This window comes from Tribolium madens, unplaced genomic scaffold (genome assembly GCF_015345945.1).
Source record: "Tribolium madens isolate multiple individuals breed KSU strain unplaced genomic scaffold, Tmad_KSU_1.1 Scaffold_20;HRSCAF=117;Tcas5.2_LG4, whole genome shotgun sequence".
Lineage (NCBI taxonomy): Eukaryota > Metazoa > Arthropoda > Insecta > Coleoptera > Tenebrionidae > Tribolium > Tribolium madens.
The window spans coordinates 12710656-12723281 of record NW_025400985.1 but is presented as its reverse complement, the minus strand read 5'-3'; the positions used below and the strand labels follow the sequence as shown (position 1 = coordinate 12723281).

Here is a 12626-nt window from a genome sequence, read left to right as displayed (position 1 = left end):
GTGGAAGGTGCAGATCCAAAAATTTTTGAAAAACTCCAAATTTTTCAAAAATGGCTAAATTTAGGTATAGGGAAAGCTGATGAAAACTCCCTTAAAATAACTCGGTTAATCCAAAAACGCAGTAAAAAATATACCTTTCCATTTAAAATAAGAAAGTTGAGACCGACTTCCGGAAGTGCSGCCATCTTGAAAATATTTTCATTTAGGAGGACTTAATGGTTTATGGCTACATACCAATTTTCAAATAAATACGATTATTCCAACTCCCAATACTTCTAAAGTGGGATTTAGACGGAACACCCTGTATTTATTGTAGATTGTACTTTAGTAAATTTTATTGTACCTATTGTATGTTTTTAGATTACTAGGTGGTCGCCAACCTTATTTAATGTCACAAATAAAATTTAATAAAATAAAGAAGTGGATCTTTTTTCGTTTTGACTAGTTTATAATAATAATCATAATACTAATAATAATAATATCACAACATTAAGTTATTACTGCTTTGTTGTTTAGAGTTGACCTACATTTATCTATATACACTGTGTCAATTTTAAAACTTGCAATCGGCAATTTCTCTCAACTGAAAAAGTTATTAATAATCACTAAACACCGTTTTGGTGGCTCCTAAGAGGAATTACAATGACATGATAAGTGACACACACACCTCCAACCACCCTTGAATATAATAAAAAAAATGAAAATTTAATGTCTTCGTTTTTGAATAATTGGAAAAATAACTTTACCAAATAGGCTGTTGTATGACATTTTTGAAAAGCGCTTGTTATGGGCTTTCCAACGATATATCGCAAGTAGGGTTGTGCCATTTAAAATTTTCAACTTGGGGTGGCTGTGGCTTGAAGGGTGGGTGGAGGAGCGTCACTTACCATGCCATTTTGATTCCCCTTAAAAACCACCGAAACGGTTTTGAGTGATTCTCAATAACTTTTTTAGTTCTAGAGATATTGCCGATTGCAAGTTTTAAAATTGACACCCTGTATATAAAGAGGCTTATCCTGACTGACCTATCAACCCACAGCCTYAACCGCTGGAGACAGAAATTTCAAATTTTCACAGTAGATACCTTTTATAACGTAGGCATCCAATAAGAAAGGATTTTTGGAAAATCAACCCCTAAGGGAGTTAAATGGGGTGGTGAATTCGAAGTTTTAAAGCTATAGCCATGAAAATTGGTATTTAGGCTTTCGATTAAAAATAAAAAAATACGTATTTTATCATTTTTGGAAATTTCACCCCCAATGAGGTTGAACAAGGGTAAAAAGTCGTAAAATATTTGTATTTTTTTTTAAAGTTAAATTCATGAAAATTGGCATTTGAGCTCTCAGTTAAAAACAAAAAAACACGTGTTTTAGGATTTTCGAAAATTTCATCCCCAAAGGGGTCAAACAAAGGATGAAAATTTGTATAAATATTTATTAATTCGTCATTTTTGAAGTTACGTTTATGAAAATTGGGATTTAGGCTTTGGGTTAAAAATGAAGAAATACGTGTTTTAAGATTTTTGAAAATTCCACACTCTAGGGGGTTAAACAGGGATGACAATTTGTATTAAAATATGTCATTTATAAAGTTAAATCCTTGAAAATTTGTATTTAGGCTTTCGATTAAAAATTAAGTAATACGTGTTTCAGGATTTTTGGAAATTTCACCCTCAAGGGGGTTGAACAAGGGTAAAACTTCGTAAAATATCCGTGTTTTTTTTTTAAGTTAAATCTATGAAAATTGGTATTTGGGTGTTCAGTTAAAAACAAAATAGCACGTGTTTCAAAATTTTGGAGAATTCTATCCCTAAGGGGGTCAAATAAGGGATGAAGGTTTGAATAAATATGTGTTACAGTTAAACATGGAATGAAAATTTGTATCAAAATTTGTCATTGTTAATCCATGAAATAAGACTTAAAATTTTACGGTTTTTAAATAAGTTATAAAAGACGGACTTTTTATTTTTACTACGAAGTTCATAATAATTATGTGTTGCTATATTTTGTTAGTAAGTTTCTTAGCCCTTCTGCGTTTTGAAATAGTTGTGGATGTCAAACTACCACGCGAGCGAAGCCGCGGGCAACAGCTAGTTATACTATAAAATTATAATGAATACCTAATAAATTTCACTTACTTTATAGTAACTACTAGCATTTCTTTAGGAGAAATAAATTAATAACCTTATTATTGCTTTTTTTCCGAATATACAGTATGTCTCCGGATTGAGTTTACAAGAGGAAAAAAAATCTTTGATTTTTCGCTAAAACTGCAAAGGAATAGTTATTTATGTTACAAGGCCGTGAACTAGGACTTTTTTTATGAGAATGAATATTATTTGGCGAGGCGAAGGCCGAGCCAAATAAGCATTCGAAAAAAAAGATAGTTCACGGCCATGTGGCATACAAAATTTTGTGTGCAACTGTGAGAAATTACCAAAATTAAAGTTTCGATCGAATCTTTACATAAAATTAAATTTAGCAGTGTGCTTTGGTATGGTAACTAGGGCTTGCGTATGCGTTACGTTCGTATTATCTAATAAAAGCTAATTTCATTCAAGATCATGACCCGTAAAAAAAAGTCTTTGTCGGCCGGTTTTTTTACGTTGTCAAGGCTTTATTTTACTATAAACAAATGTGCTATTTCACGTCTCAAAATTAAGCAAAAAAAAGTGACGTTTTTTTGACAGTTGCACAAAAAAATATGTTATTCACAATCACTAATGTAATATGTCGATTACTAACCTCTTAAAGGTTGGAAAACACATCATTAAATCTCATGAGGAGTAGTAATATTACTTCTCTTGGGAGGTAATATGCAGGATAGCCAACCTTAAAATTACAAAAATACCGGAAATTTTTTCTTTCAAATTGACAACTTACGCATAATATTTTGCTAAATTAGTATTCAATTACGTTTGTAGCAGTTTTTTTTATTTCTGGGGGAGTAAACTGCTCCATTTCCACGATTTTAAATCAGATTCACATATTATTTAAATATTTTCTTTGACATTTCTGAAATGTCAAAAATCAAACGCCATTTGGATGGCCTACCACGTTTGGACCTTAACTTTGCTAGAATTTTATTTTACTCAAACTTTGATTGAAAATAATGTGATTGTGAAGAAAATAGCATAAACTTCGGTGGTAATAACATAAGCACTCGGAGTAATGCCATATTTACCATCTCGCTTGTAATAGTACATTACAAGCGAGATGGTAAATATGGTTTGCTTTACCTGAAATAACCAAAATTGTAATTAAATTATTCTGACTCAGTGTTGAAAAGAAAGGTTTATTTTTTTCTTGATTTTAGACTTGTAATTATTTTTCTCTGCTTTTTAAATTCCATTACATTAACGGTTTTATTTTTTTAACAACGATGTCACTTTGAGAAATAAGTTTACGCAAGTTAAATAACAAAAATGTTTCTGAAAAACATAATTTTAATGAATGGCAACTCAAAGAAATAGCTTTAAGATAAAAACAACGTCATTTTTAACAAAAACTATCATTATTCATTATTCAATTGATGAATTAATTGTCAAAATGACATATGTATAGTTGTCAAATAAATAAAACCAATAGGACTTATAAAATAAAGAAAAATTTTAAGCCTAAAGTCAAAAAAAAAGATTTCCTTTTTTCCCTGAAACAGAATAATGAAGTTTTAATTACATATTTGCTCGTTTCAGGTGAAGCAAAAAATGTTTTCCCTTTGCAGTTTTGGCGTAGAATTAAAAATACATTTTTTTCTTGTAAACAATCCGAGGACATACTGTGTTGTAATGAACGTTCTAGCAAAGAATTAAACATAAGTATCTGCGTACATACGGAAGTAATTCATTCTCCAGAAGTTTTTCAAAAAGCTTGTAAAAAGCACTATCTACATTATATTGTTTGTAACAAGGGATGAACTCAGTTATTCCGATTTTTTATGCAATCTTTCTTTGTTTAGTCTTTTTTCTTCGCTAAAGTAGCAGCGCTAGTAATAGAGTTTTATGTCAATTCTTTATGACCACAGAACAACTTTATGACACTTCAAAGCAGTCTGCGGAATTACGGCAACATCGAAAACTTTGCGAAATTTTATGTTATGTACACTTGAGTGCAAAAAAACGCAAATTGTCAAAAACAAAATTGTCAAATTTTTCGGAGACTTATATTGTGTGAAGAAGGTTGTTCCGAAAAAGGTTAGAAAACTATCAAAAGAAATGTCATATTTGATGGTCTTGCCAGTAGTGCAGTGTCATAGTCTGTGTTAAAAACGAAACGGAAAAACATGAGAAATCTTGATAGACGTTTGGAAGATGCCTGACAATTATGAAATTGTGAATTGTGACAAAGACAACGTCAAAAAACTGGCATTTATTAACAGGCCAAATTACATTAAAAAAAAACAATTTGCTTTTTTTTCACTCAAGTGTACCTAAATATTGCTGTGTGTGTCAAATGAATTCCACATAGCGATGATTTATCGCGCGCTATAAATGGTAGCGATATAGCGTCATGTGAAAACGGCCTAAACCGCGGCGCTTCGCCAAATTTCGCCTTGGTAACAAAGCACCTTCCACCTCAGTATCTGATCTACTATAATTATTTATAGCTTGGTTTCTCTCTTTATACCTACATATCTGTAATTATGTACACTATTAAATTACATGACAAAAACAATTGTGAATGTAATTCAGGAAACTAAAACTGTCATTTGGAGAGTTTCATAAGTAAACTACCACTTTTCATTTAATGGTCATGACCTTCAATAAGAAAATACATATATATTTTCCGAAACATCATTACTTGCATTAAAATGAAGGTATTTTTTCTTTTAGTTTGTGTGCTAGTCGCTTGCACTGGTGAAGTACGTTTTTCTCAATAATCGAGAACACGATTAATTAAAAATTTATAGTTAGACAGGAATTTTTTAATTCAGTCTTTCCAAAAAATGAAAAAAGTCAGTGACGAATGTGTTGCTGAAACTCAAGCTACTAGAGGTAATGATAAATAATGATCTTGCGATAAAAAAAACCTTGTACTTAACAGCCACTGATTTGTAGATGATATTAGAAAACTCTTAAATCGGAAAATACCAGATTCACATGAAGGCAAATGCATGATTTTTTGCTTTCACAAATATTTTCACATTGTAGGTAAATCTTGAATTTCTTTAGTTTAATTTAATTGAAATGTTTAAGCAAAATGATGACGGATCTTTGAATAAAATGGATGCTATTTCTTTATTAGAACCCATTAAGCAATTCAATCGGGATATTTATAATAAAGTTGTTAAAATAGTTAATACTTGTTTTGATACAGGTGAAATTTAATTTCGTTTAGGTAAATGAAATTGTATTTAATATTTTTGCAGCTGAAAATAACGATGACTCTTGCATTTATGCTTCAAATTTAGCTGAATGTGCCATCAGTGAAAGTAAATCGGTGAGTGTTTAATGAAAATAGAAAATATAGTACGTTTTAATAATTTGTAGATGGGTTTTATTTTAAATCGGTAAGTGTTAATGAAAATAGAAAAAATAGTACGTCTTAATAATTTCTAGATGGGTTTAAACGACTTGTTGGTGATCGAATAAGAAATAATGCCAATTTGTTCGAAACACAAATCTTATAAATAAATAATCAACTAGCAAACTTGTTTACATGCTTCACTTCCCTTATAAATTCAGTCGAATTGAAAATCCGGTCCTAATACATATTTAAGCAGTGTTCGAGCAATGAACGACAACGCACAACTTTATTCCCGCGTCGGCCAGTTGCAAAAACTAGGCATCATTGAAACTTTCGAAAAATACATCAAACTCATAAAGTTCAAAAATAACATAAAAGTGTTAGACGTTGGATGTGGCGATGGTGGTCTCACTTCAGAGATTCTTGTGCCAAAACTGCCACAAGATTTTCAGGAAATTATCGGAGTGGATATTTCCGAAAAAATGGTGACTTATGCCAAGGAAAAGTTTCAAGCTAATCCAAAATTCGATTTTTTTCAATTTGATATTACCTCTGAAACAATTCCTGAGAAATTTTATGAATATTTCGATAATGTTTTTTCGTTTTATTGCTTTAATTGGATTCCCGAAAGCAAGTGAGTACTTGTTTAAGCTGTATGATTTATTTATTGTAATAAATTGCAGACATCCTCAAGCTTTACAAAATGTACACAAAATGCTAAAACCCGGCGGTTACATTTTTATAGTGATTATTTCAAACAGTCAAGTTTTTGATGTTTACGAAAATATGTCTCACACTGAAAAGTGGTCCCCGTATGTAAAAAATGTGAGGAATACAGCATCGCTGTATCATTTCATCGACAATCCGCAAATGAAGCTGAAAAACTTCCTGAAAAGTGCAGGATTTGATTGCCATTTATGTACTCTAGAAGAGAAGTGTTACACATTTGCGAATTTAACGCACTTTTGGAGTGTGTAAATATTAATTAATTAAATTAAATTAAATTAAATTAATTATTTTTCAGAATGGGCTGTTTCAATTAACCCTTATTTTAAAAAAATTCCTGAAAGTAAATTGAAAATGTATCAAGAAGACTACTTGAATGAATTTAAAAACCACAAAAATGTTTTCATCGAAGTCTCCAATGATGAAGAAAAGATTCGAAAACCATACACCACTCTTGTGGCTTGTGCCTCAAAGCTAGAGAAAGCATAAAAAGTGTTTTCTTCATTTTGTGTAATATTGTAGTGTTGAAATCGTTTTCAAAGTATCTGGAGCTATATTGATAATGTATCAGTTTCATTTGAAATCTGACCTTCACACAAAAACTCAATAATCCATAAATGCATAATCATATTTGTAATTTTAATCGATTTAGCCTTATTTTTTTTAAATTAATTAATATAATCATACTCTGTTATATAGGGTGCTCAAAAGTGAGGCATCAACTCAATGAAAAATGGTAGAAATACAGGCTGTCCCAACGGTTTGAAAAAGCTCTATAACTTGTTTATTTTAAAGAGATATTGACATTTTCTTTTTTTTTTTAGATTATAGTTGCGTTTCTGCTGCACATTTTAAAAATATTGCGGTTTATATATAGGGTGTCCCAATATTAAAAAAACACTAAAGTTATGTTTTTTAAATGGAATCTACTCAGTTTGATTTTATTTTTGGATTCTACGCTAAATTACAAATAACTTTTATAGAGGTTGTTTTCAATTAAATGTTATCAATTTTGATTTGTGGCGCTTTTTTACCAGAATTTTTGAAATGCAGGGGTCTGTCTAAAACTTCGTACCTTCTAAATGCTTGCACACAAGTTAAAGTAAGTAACGCCGTTTGATTCCTGAATGTTTGCCGCATCTTTTAAGTGTTTACTCAACAACCTGCTCAGTGGCATGTGCCCCAATATAAGGTTTGTATTGTCTAGTGTAAAATTCTAAGTTGCTATCCTAAATTAACTAAATTTCGAAAAACTTTTCTGTTTTGAACAATAAAAATCGAGTGGGCTTCTGTCGTTGTTGCAATCTATCAATTTTATTGTGAAGATTATAAGTCCCAAAATGAATTTTACTCGTCAAGAACTCATTAACCCGGTATACAGTCTTGGTGAAGCGGATCGTAATATTGTATTGGCTCAAAGAGTTTACAAATAAAAATACCCAAATGCAAGACTGCCGCAAAGTGCTGCATTTAAAAAATTGTATAAAAATGTGTATAAACTGAGACCAACAACTGCGGAGGATATGAAACAGAGAATACGCAATACATTCCATTTAATAAATGCAGATATGCTAAGTCGTTTTAGACTATCTTTTAGACGAATACTTGTATTGAAGAAAATGGTAATATTTTTGAGCATCTGTTATAAAGAAAATTATAAAATAGCTTTAATGTTTTTTTTTATTTATTAATGTTTTTACATTTTTCTACTAAATTGTGTTAATACTGCTTTGCGATATGTAAGATTTTGCCTAATTTTTTCTGTAACTCAATTGTGCACAATATTGTACATTTTCTTGCAGCGAAGAATTTCCAATTTCATACTTTTGTTTATTTTCTGTGACATTTTTTTTGTGCATAAGGCCCACTCGATTTTTATTGTTCAAAACAGAAAAGTTTTTCGAAATTTAGTTAATTTAGGATAGCAACTTAGAATTTTACACTAGACTATACAAACCTTATATTGGGGCACATGCCACTGAGCAGGTTGTTGAGTAAACACTTAAAAGATACGGCAAACATTCAGGAATCAAACAGCGTTACTTACTTTAACTTGTGTGCAAGCATTTAGAAGGTACGAATTTTTAGACAGACCCCTGCATTTCAAAAATTCTGGTAAAAAAGCGCCACAAAAGAAAAAGTCAATATCTCTTAAAATAAACAAGTTATAGAGCTTTTTCAAACCGTTGGGACAGCCTGTATATTGTGATATAAAAGATAAAAAACCATTAGCTAAAGTTTTTGTTACTCGAAAAATTGCAAACAGTAACTTTTTGCTGAATAAACAGTTAAAAAGATTGAAATAATATGGGAAGCTACATACTGAAAGAAGATGCAAAAACTATTGTCGTTTGTTCATATATGAAACGATTATATACTTGAAGTAAAATATGAAAACTTGAGAAAATAATGTGAATTATAATGTGAATTTAAAACAAAATAAGTTTATATAAAAAAAATCGTTTTCCTAACACCTACTAAAAATTTTATTACTTTTAAGTTAAATGCAGTATTGTTAAGAGTAAACCAGAGGGTAAACAAATCATAAATTCGTGAAACCCACCCGGACCCAGAAACCAAGGAAACGGGTCAGTTTTTAACAGGGCCGGATTTATTTACTTTCTTTTTGTCTAAAATACTTTAATATTTTATAGTTTTTGATGTAGTCAAGTATTTTAAGAAAGTTAAAAAAGCCAGGTGGTTATTAACAAGTTATTATTAAATAAAGCAGATTTTTTTTTAATAATAGCTTAATAATAGCTACCACTACTTTGGTTTTAAATACGGCGCTGTTTTATTCTGGTGGGTGCAGCAACACTTGCAAAGAAACGTGCCATTTATGGAGGGTTACAAATTCAAGCCATTGTTTGGTTAATCTCTTATAATGTGTCATAAAATTTTTAGTAGGTCTTAGGAAAATGATTTTTCTATAGGTTTAGATTTTGTAACTTCAAGAATTTTTCCAACATTTTTGCATATGCTCCTCAACAACATATCACTGAGTTGAAGCACCACTTTTTGAGCGTCCTGTATAAATATTATTATTATTAGCATTTTGCGATCGGGCAGAGACCGAAGCCTGTTATGCCCGCGTTAACAATGATAACGTGCCGATATGTGAAACTTTTGCATTCCCTATTTCAATTACTTATTGCTATCAAGGGAATCGTATTTAGCCTTAAACTGAGTGGATATTACCACACAAAACAACTTCTGCTGGTAAAGCATTCCAAATATCAAAAACTCTATTAGTTATGAAAAATTGCCTTGCTCTTGTACGGAAATTATCCTTGGATAGCTTAAAAGAGTGCCCTCTGGTACGTCTGTCGGGATGCAAAGGGAAAAGGTATCTTATTGTGCGAATAGACATTTTGTATAGAACAGAAGGCTGTTAGCAAATCATCTCTTCTACGTCTTGCCAATAAGGTAGGTAACTTCATAATTTGAAGCCTTCTGTCATAAGGCGGTCTCATAAGACGACCAAAGGGAATTCTCGTGGCGCGACGTTGCACAACTTCCAAGGAATCTATGTCTTTTTAGATCATGGGAGTCCATGCACTGTTTGCGTACTCCAGAATAGGCCTCACATACGTTTTATAAAGTTTGGCAACTACAACAGGTTTTGAACCAGAAAACTTTCTACCAATGAGTTAAATAATTTTGTTTGCCTTTATAATAACATTGGCAGTGTGCACAGACCAGGAAAAGGTGGATGTAATTGTAACACCCAAGTCGAGAATTGAGTCTACCTGAGCTAACTCGTTGTTAGCCATAAAATAAGTGTGCCTTGGATTTTTTGACCCTAAATGTAACACAGAACATTTTTTAACATTAAGCGGAAGCATCCATGTGTCAGACCATTGACACACCGCTGAGATATCTGCTGCAGGGTGGAATAGTTTTCACTAGTATTGTAAATTTTTACATCATCGGCATACATTACACAGCGAGATGACAAAACGTTTTTTAAATCTGCAGTAAACACGATAAAATAGTAGAGGCCCTAAGACGTAACCTTGAGGAACACCACTCAAAACTTGGAAAGAACCACTATAGCCCAGTCAAATTAGACAAATCGGTGGAAAAAAATCCTAGAAAGTTGGAATTTTTTTAAACGCTTTCTTTACACTTGGGTAGACATATATCAAAAGTCCCCGAAGGTGGGGGGCGAGCTCGAAGAGGGGGAGGGGGTTAAAGGTGTCTTTTTTGTTTTTTTGCTTATATCTCGGAAATTATCACTCCTATAGGTTTTTATCTTCTTATCAAAATTAAAGCGTACAGAATGTTCTACAAAAATTCTCCTTTGCATTTTTGTTGTAGGACTAACCGTAAGCCAGTTATAGGGCAGACAAAAAACATCATTTAAAAAAATGTGCTTTATCTGCATTTAAAACAGAATTAGTCTTGTAATTAAAAAAAAAAACTCACAGGAAATTGAATTTACTGTGTCCAATACTTCATTAAAGGAAGGGGGAGTCACGAGGGTCTATAAATACAAACTCATCGTTTATGTAATTTATGCAGAATTTTCTGTAGAAGTCTATTTCTGCATCAAAATTTCCTACAAAAATGGTCCTATTCATTTTTGTCGTAGGACTAACCGTAGGCTTCTAAAGTTTGGAGTCTACATAAAATTGCATTAAAAATCCTTTGAAACACATTTCAATAGTTTATGGTAAGTATTTATATGTGTAGAGCGTTCCCCAACTAAGCTGGTCTGCCTGAAAGGTGACTCGGGTGTAAACATTTAAACGGAGATATAAATAAAAATTATGGATGAAAGAGAGAATCAATCTGTAAGGGGGTTAAATAGGGTGTAAATGTTTAAACAAAGATATAAACATAAAATTCTTTAGAAGTGTAAAGGGGCCCTAAAATCAGATTTTTCGAAAATTAGTTTTTAAGGGAATAAAACGGTGTACACATTTAAAGGGATGTAAAAGCATTAAATTTAGAAAATATGATCCTTAGGAGTGTAGAAGTGCACTTTTCAAATTTTAATGAAATAAAATAGAGTGTAAACGCTTAAAAACAATATTAGAAACATGAAATTTCGAATTTTGAGAGTGCAAAAGTGCACTAAGACGACACTTTATGAAAATCAACATTTAACATTTATCCATAAACATAGCCCATGCGAAAAACGAGACTACTATAGCTGAATCCCATACAAAACATAGCTAGTTATCCAGCTTTACAGAGTACCTAAGCCTATGGAATAGTTTGTTGAACGGGCTTTTTCCCATTTTATATCAAAAACACATGCGAACAAAGTCGCAGGCAAATGCTAGTTCAGCATATAAGGATGACTCAGAAGACTTGATAGACCCTCGTGGCACCTTCTAATAAACTGTTGGATCCAATACATTCAATTTACTGTAAGCTTTATTCAAATCATCTATATTAAATCATCTATTTATTAATATTGTACTGGATAAGACTGTAATTCGATTTTCAATGTTTAAGTTGAAGACGAAGATGCAGCATATGAGAACGACTCGGAAGACCTTATAGACTCTCTAATGCACCCAATAAATTCAATTTGCTTTCAGTTTTTTTTCAAATTAAAAGATTAATTCTGTTTTAAATGCGGATAAAGCACGTTTTTTTAAATGATGTTTTTTGTCAGCCCTATAACTCGCTTACAGTTAGTCCTACAACAAAAATGCAAAAAACCGTTTTCGTAGGAAATTTTGTACACTTTAATTTTGATAAGAAGATAAAAACCTATAGGAGTAATATGTAGTTTCCGAGATATAAGCAAGAAAACAAAAAAGACACCTTTAGCCTCCTCCCCCTCCTCGAGCTCACCCCTCACCTTCTGGAACTTTTGATATATGTTTACCCAAGAATAAAGAAAGCGTTTAAAAAAAAATCCAACTCTCTAGGATTTTTTTCCACCGATCGCCCTATTTTTGTCTAATTTGACTGGGCTACTAAGCGTGTTGGCCACCTTAAAGGTAAAAGTCCGGTCAGACAAAAAGGTGTTTATCCATAAAAGCAGTTGATCATTTATACCATAATGTTGCAATTTATACAACAAACGTTTCTTTGGTACCCTATCAAGTGCCTTTGAAAAGTCAAGATAGACAACATCCACACAGTTTCCCGCATCCAGGTCCTTAGTCCAGTCGTTAAAGCTAAAAAATTAGTAGAGGTTGATTTCTTAGATATAAAACCGCGCTGTTCTAACGGTATTATATTACAAAGAGTGAAAAACTTAACCATTTCACCATAAACGATGGATTCCATTATTTTAACAACTAAACTATTTCAACTAACAGGACGATAGTTGTCTGCATCAAATTTAGCTCCTTTTTTATAAATTGGTCTAACTAGTGCTGTTTTCCAATCATTTGGTAATTTACCGGCAACAAAAGATTGATTCATGAGAATGGATAAGGGTTTGCATAAAGAATTTGCGCAGTTTCTTAA

The 12626-nt window shown here is 31.9% G+C and overlaps 2 protein-coding genes across 3 annotated transcripts; both read left to right on the top strand.

The window, feature by feature from the left end:
* Positions 1-4826: 4826 nt before the first annotated feature.
* Positions 4827-5647, top strand: LOC123005029 (general odorant-binding protein 19d-like). Its single transcript, XM_044398619.1, has 7 exons — positions 4827-4860; positions 4909-4993; positions 5057-5145; positions 5195-5315; positions 5368-5438; positions 5489-5508; positions 5558-5647. The coding sequence occupies exons 2-7, from the start codon at positions 4945-4947 to the stop codon at positions 5565-5567; spliced, it is 360 nt and encodes a 119-aa protein (XP_044254554.1). The 5' UTR covers positions 4827-4860; positions 4909-4944; the 3' UTR covers positions 5568-5647.
* A 52-nt stretch (positions 5648-5699) lies between these two features.
* LOC123005027 (juvenile hormone acid O-methyltransferase-like) lies at positions 5700-7057 on the top strand. Of its 2 annotated transcripts, none has more exons than XM_044398617.1 (3): positions 5700-6099; positions 6149-6439; positions 6490-6643. In XM_044398617.1, exons 1-3 carry the CDS (start codon positions 5732-5734, stop codon positions 6506-6508), a joined length of 678 nt encoding a protein of 225 aa, XP_044254552.1. In that variant the 5' UTR covers positions 5700-5731; the 3' UTR covers positions 6509-6643. The 2 variants fall into 2 exon arrangements, with proteins under 2 accessions (XP_044254552.1, XP_044254551.1); XM_044398616.1 differs by having other exon boundaries at positions 5702-6099; positions 6149-6435; positions 6490-7057.
* Positions 7058-12626: the final 5569 nt, after the last annotated feature.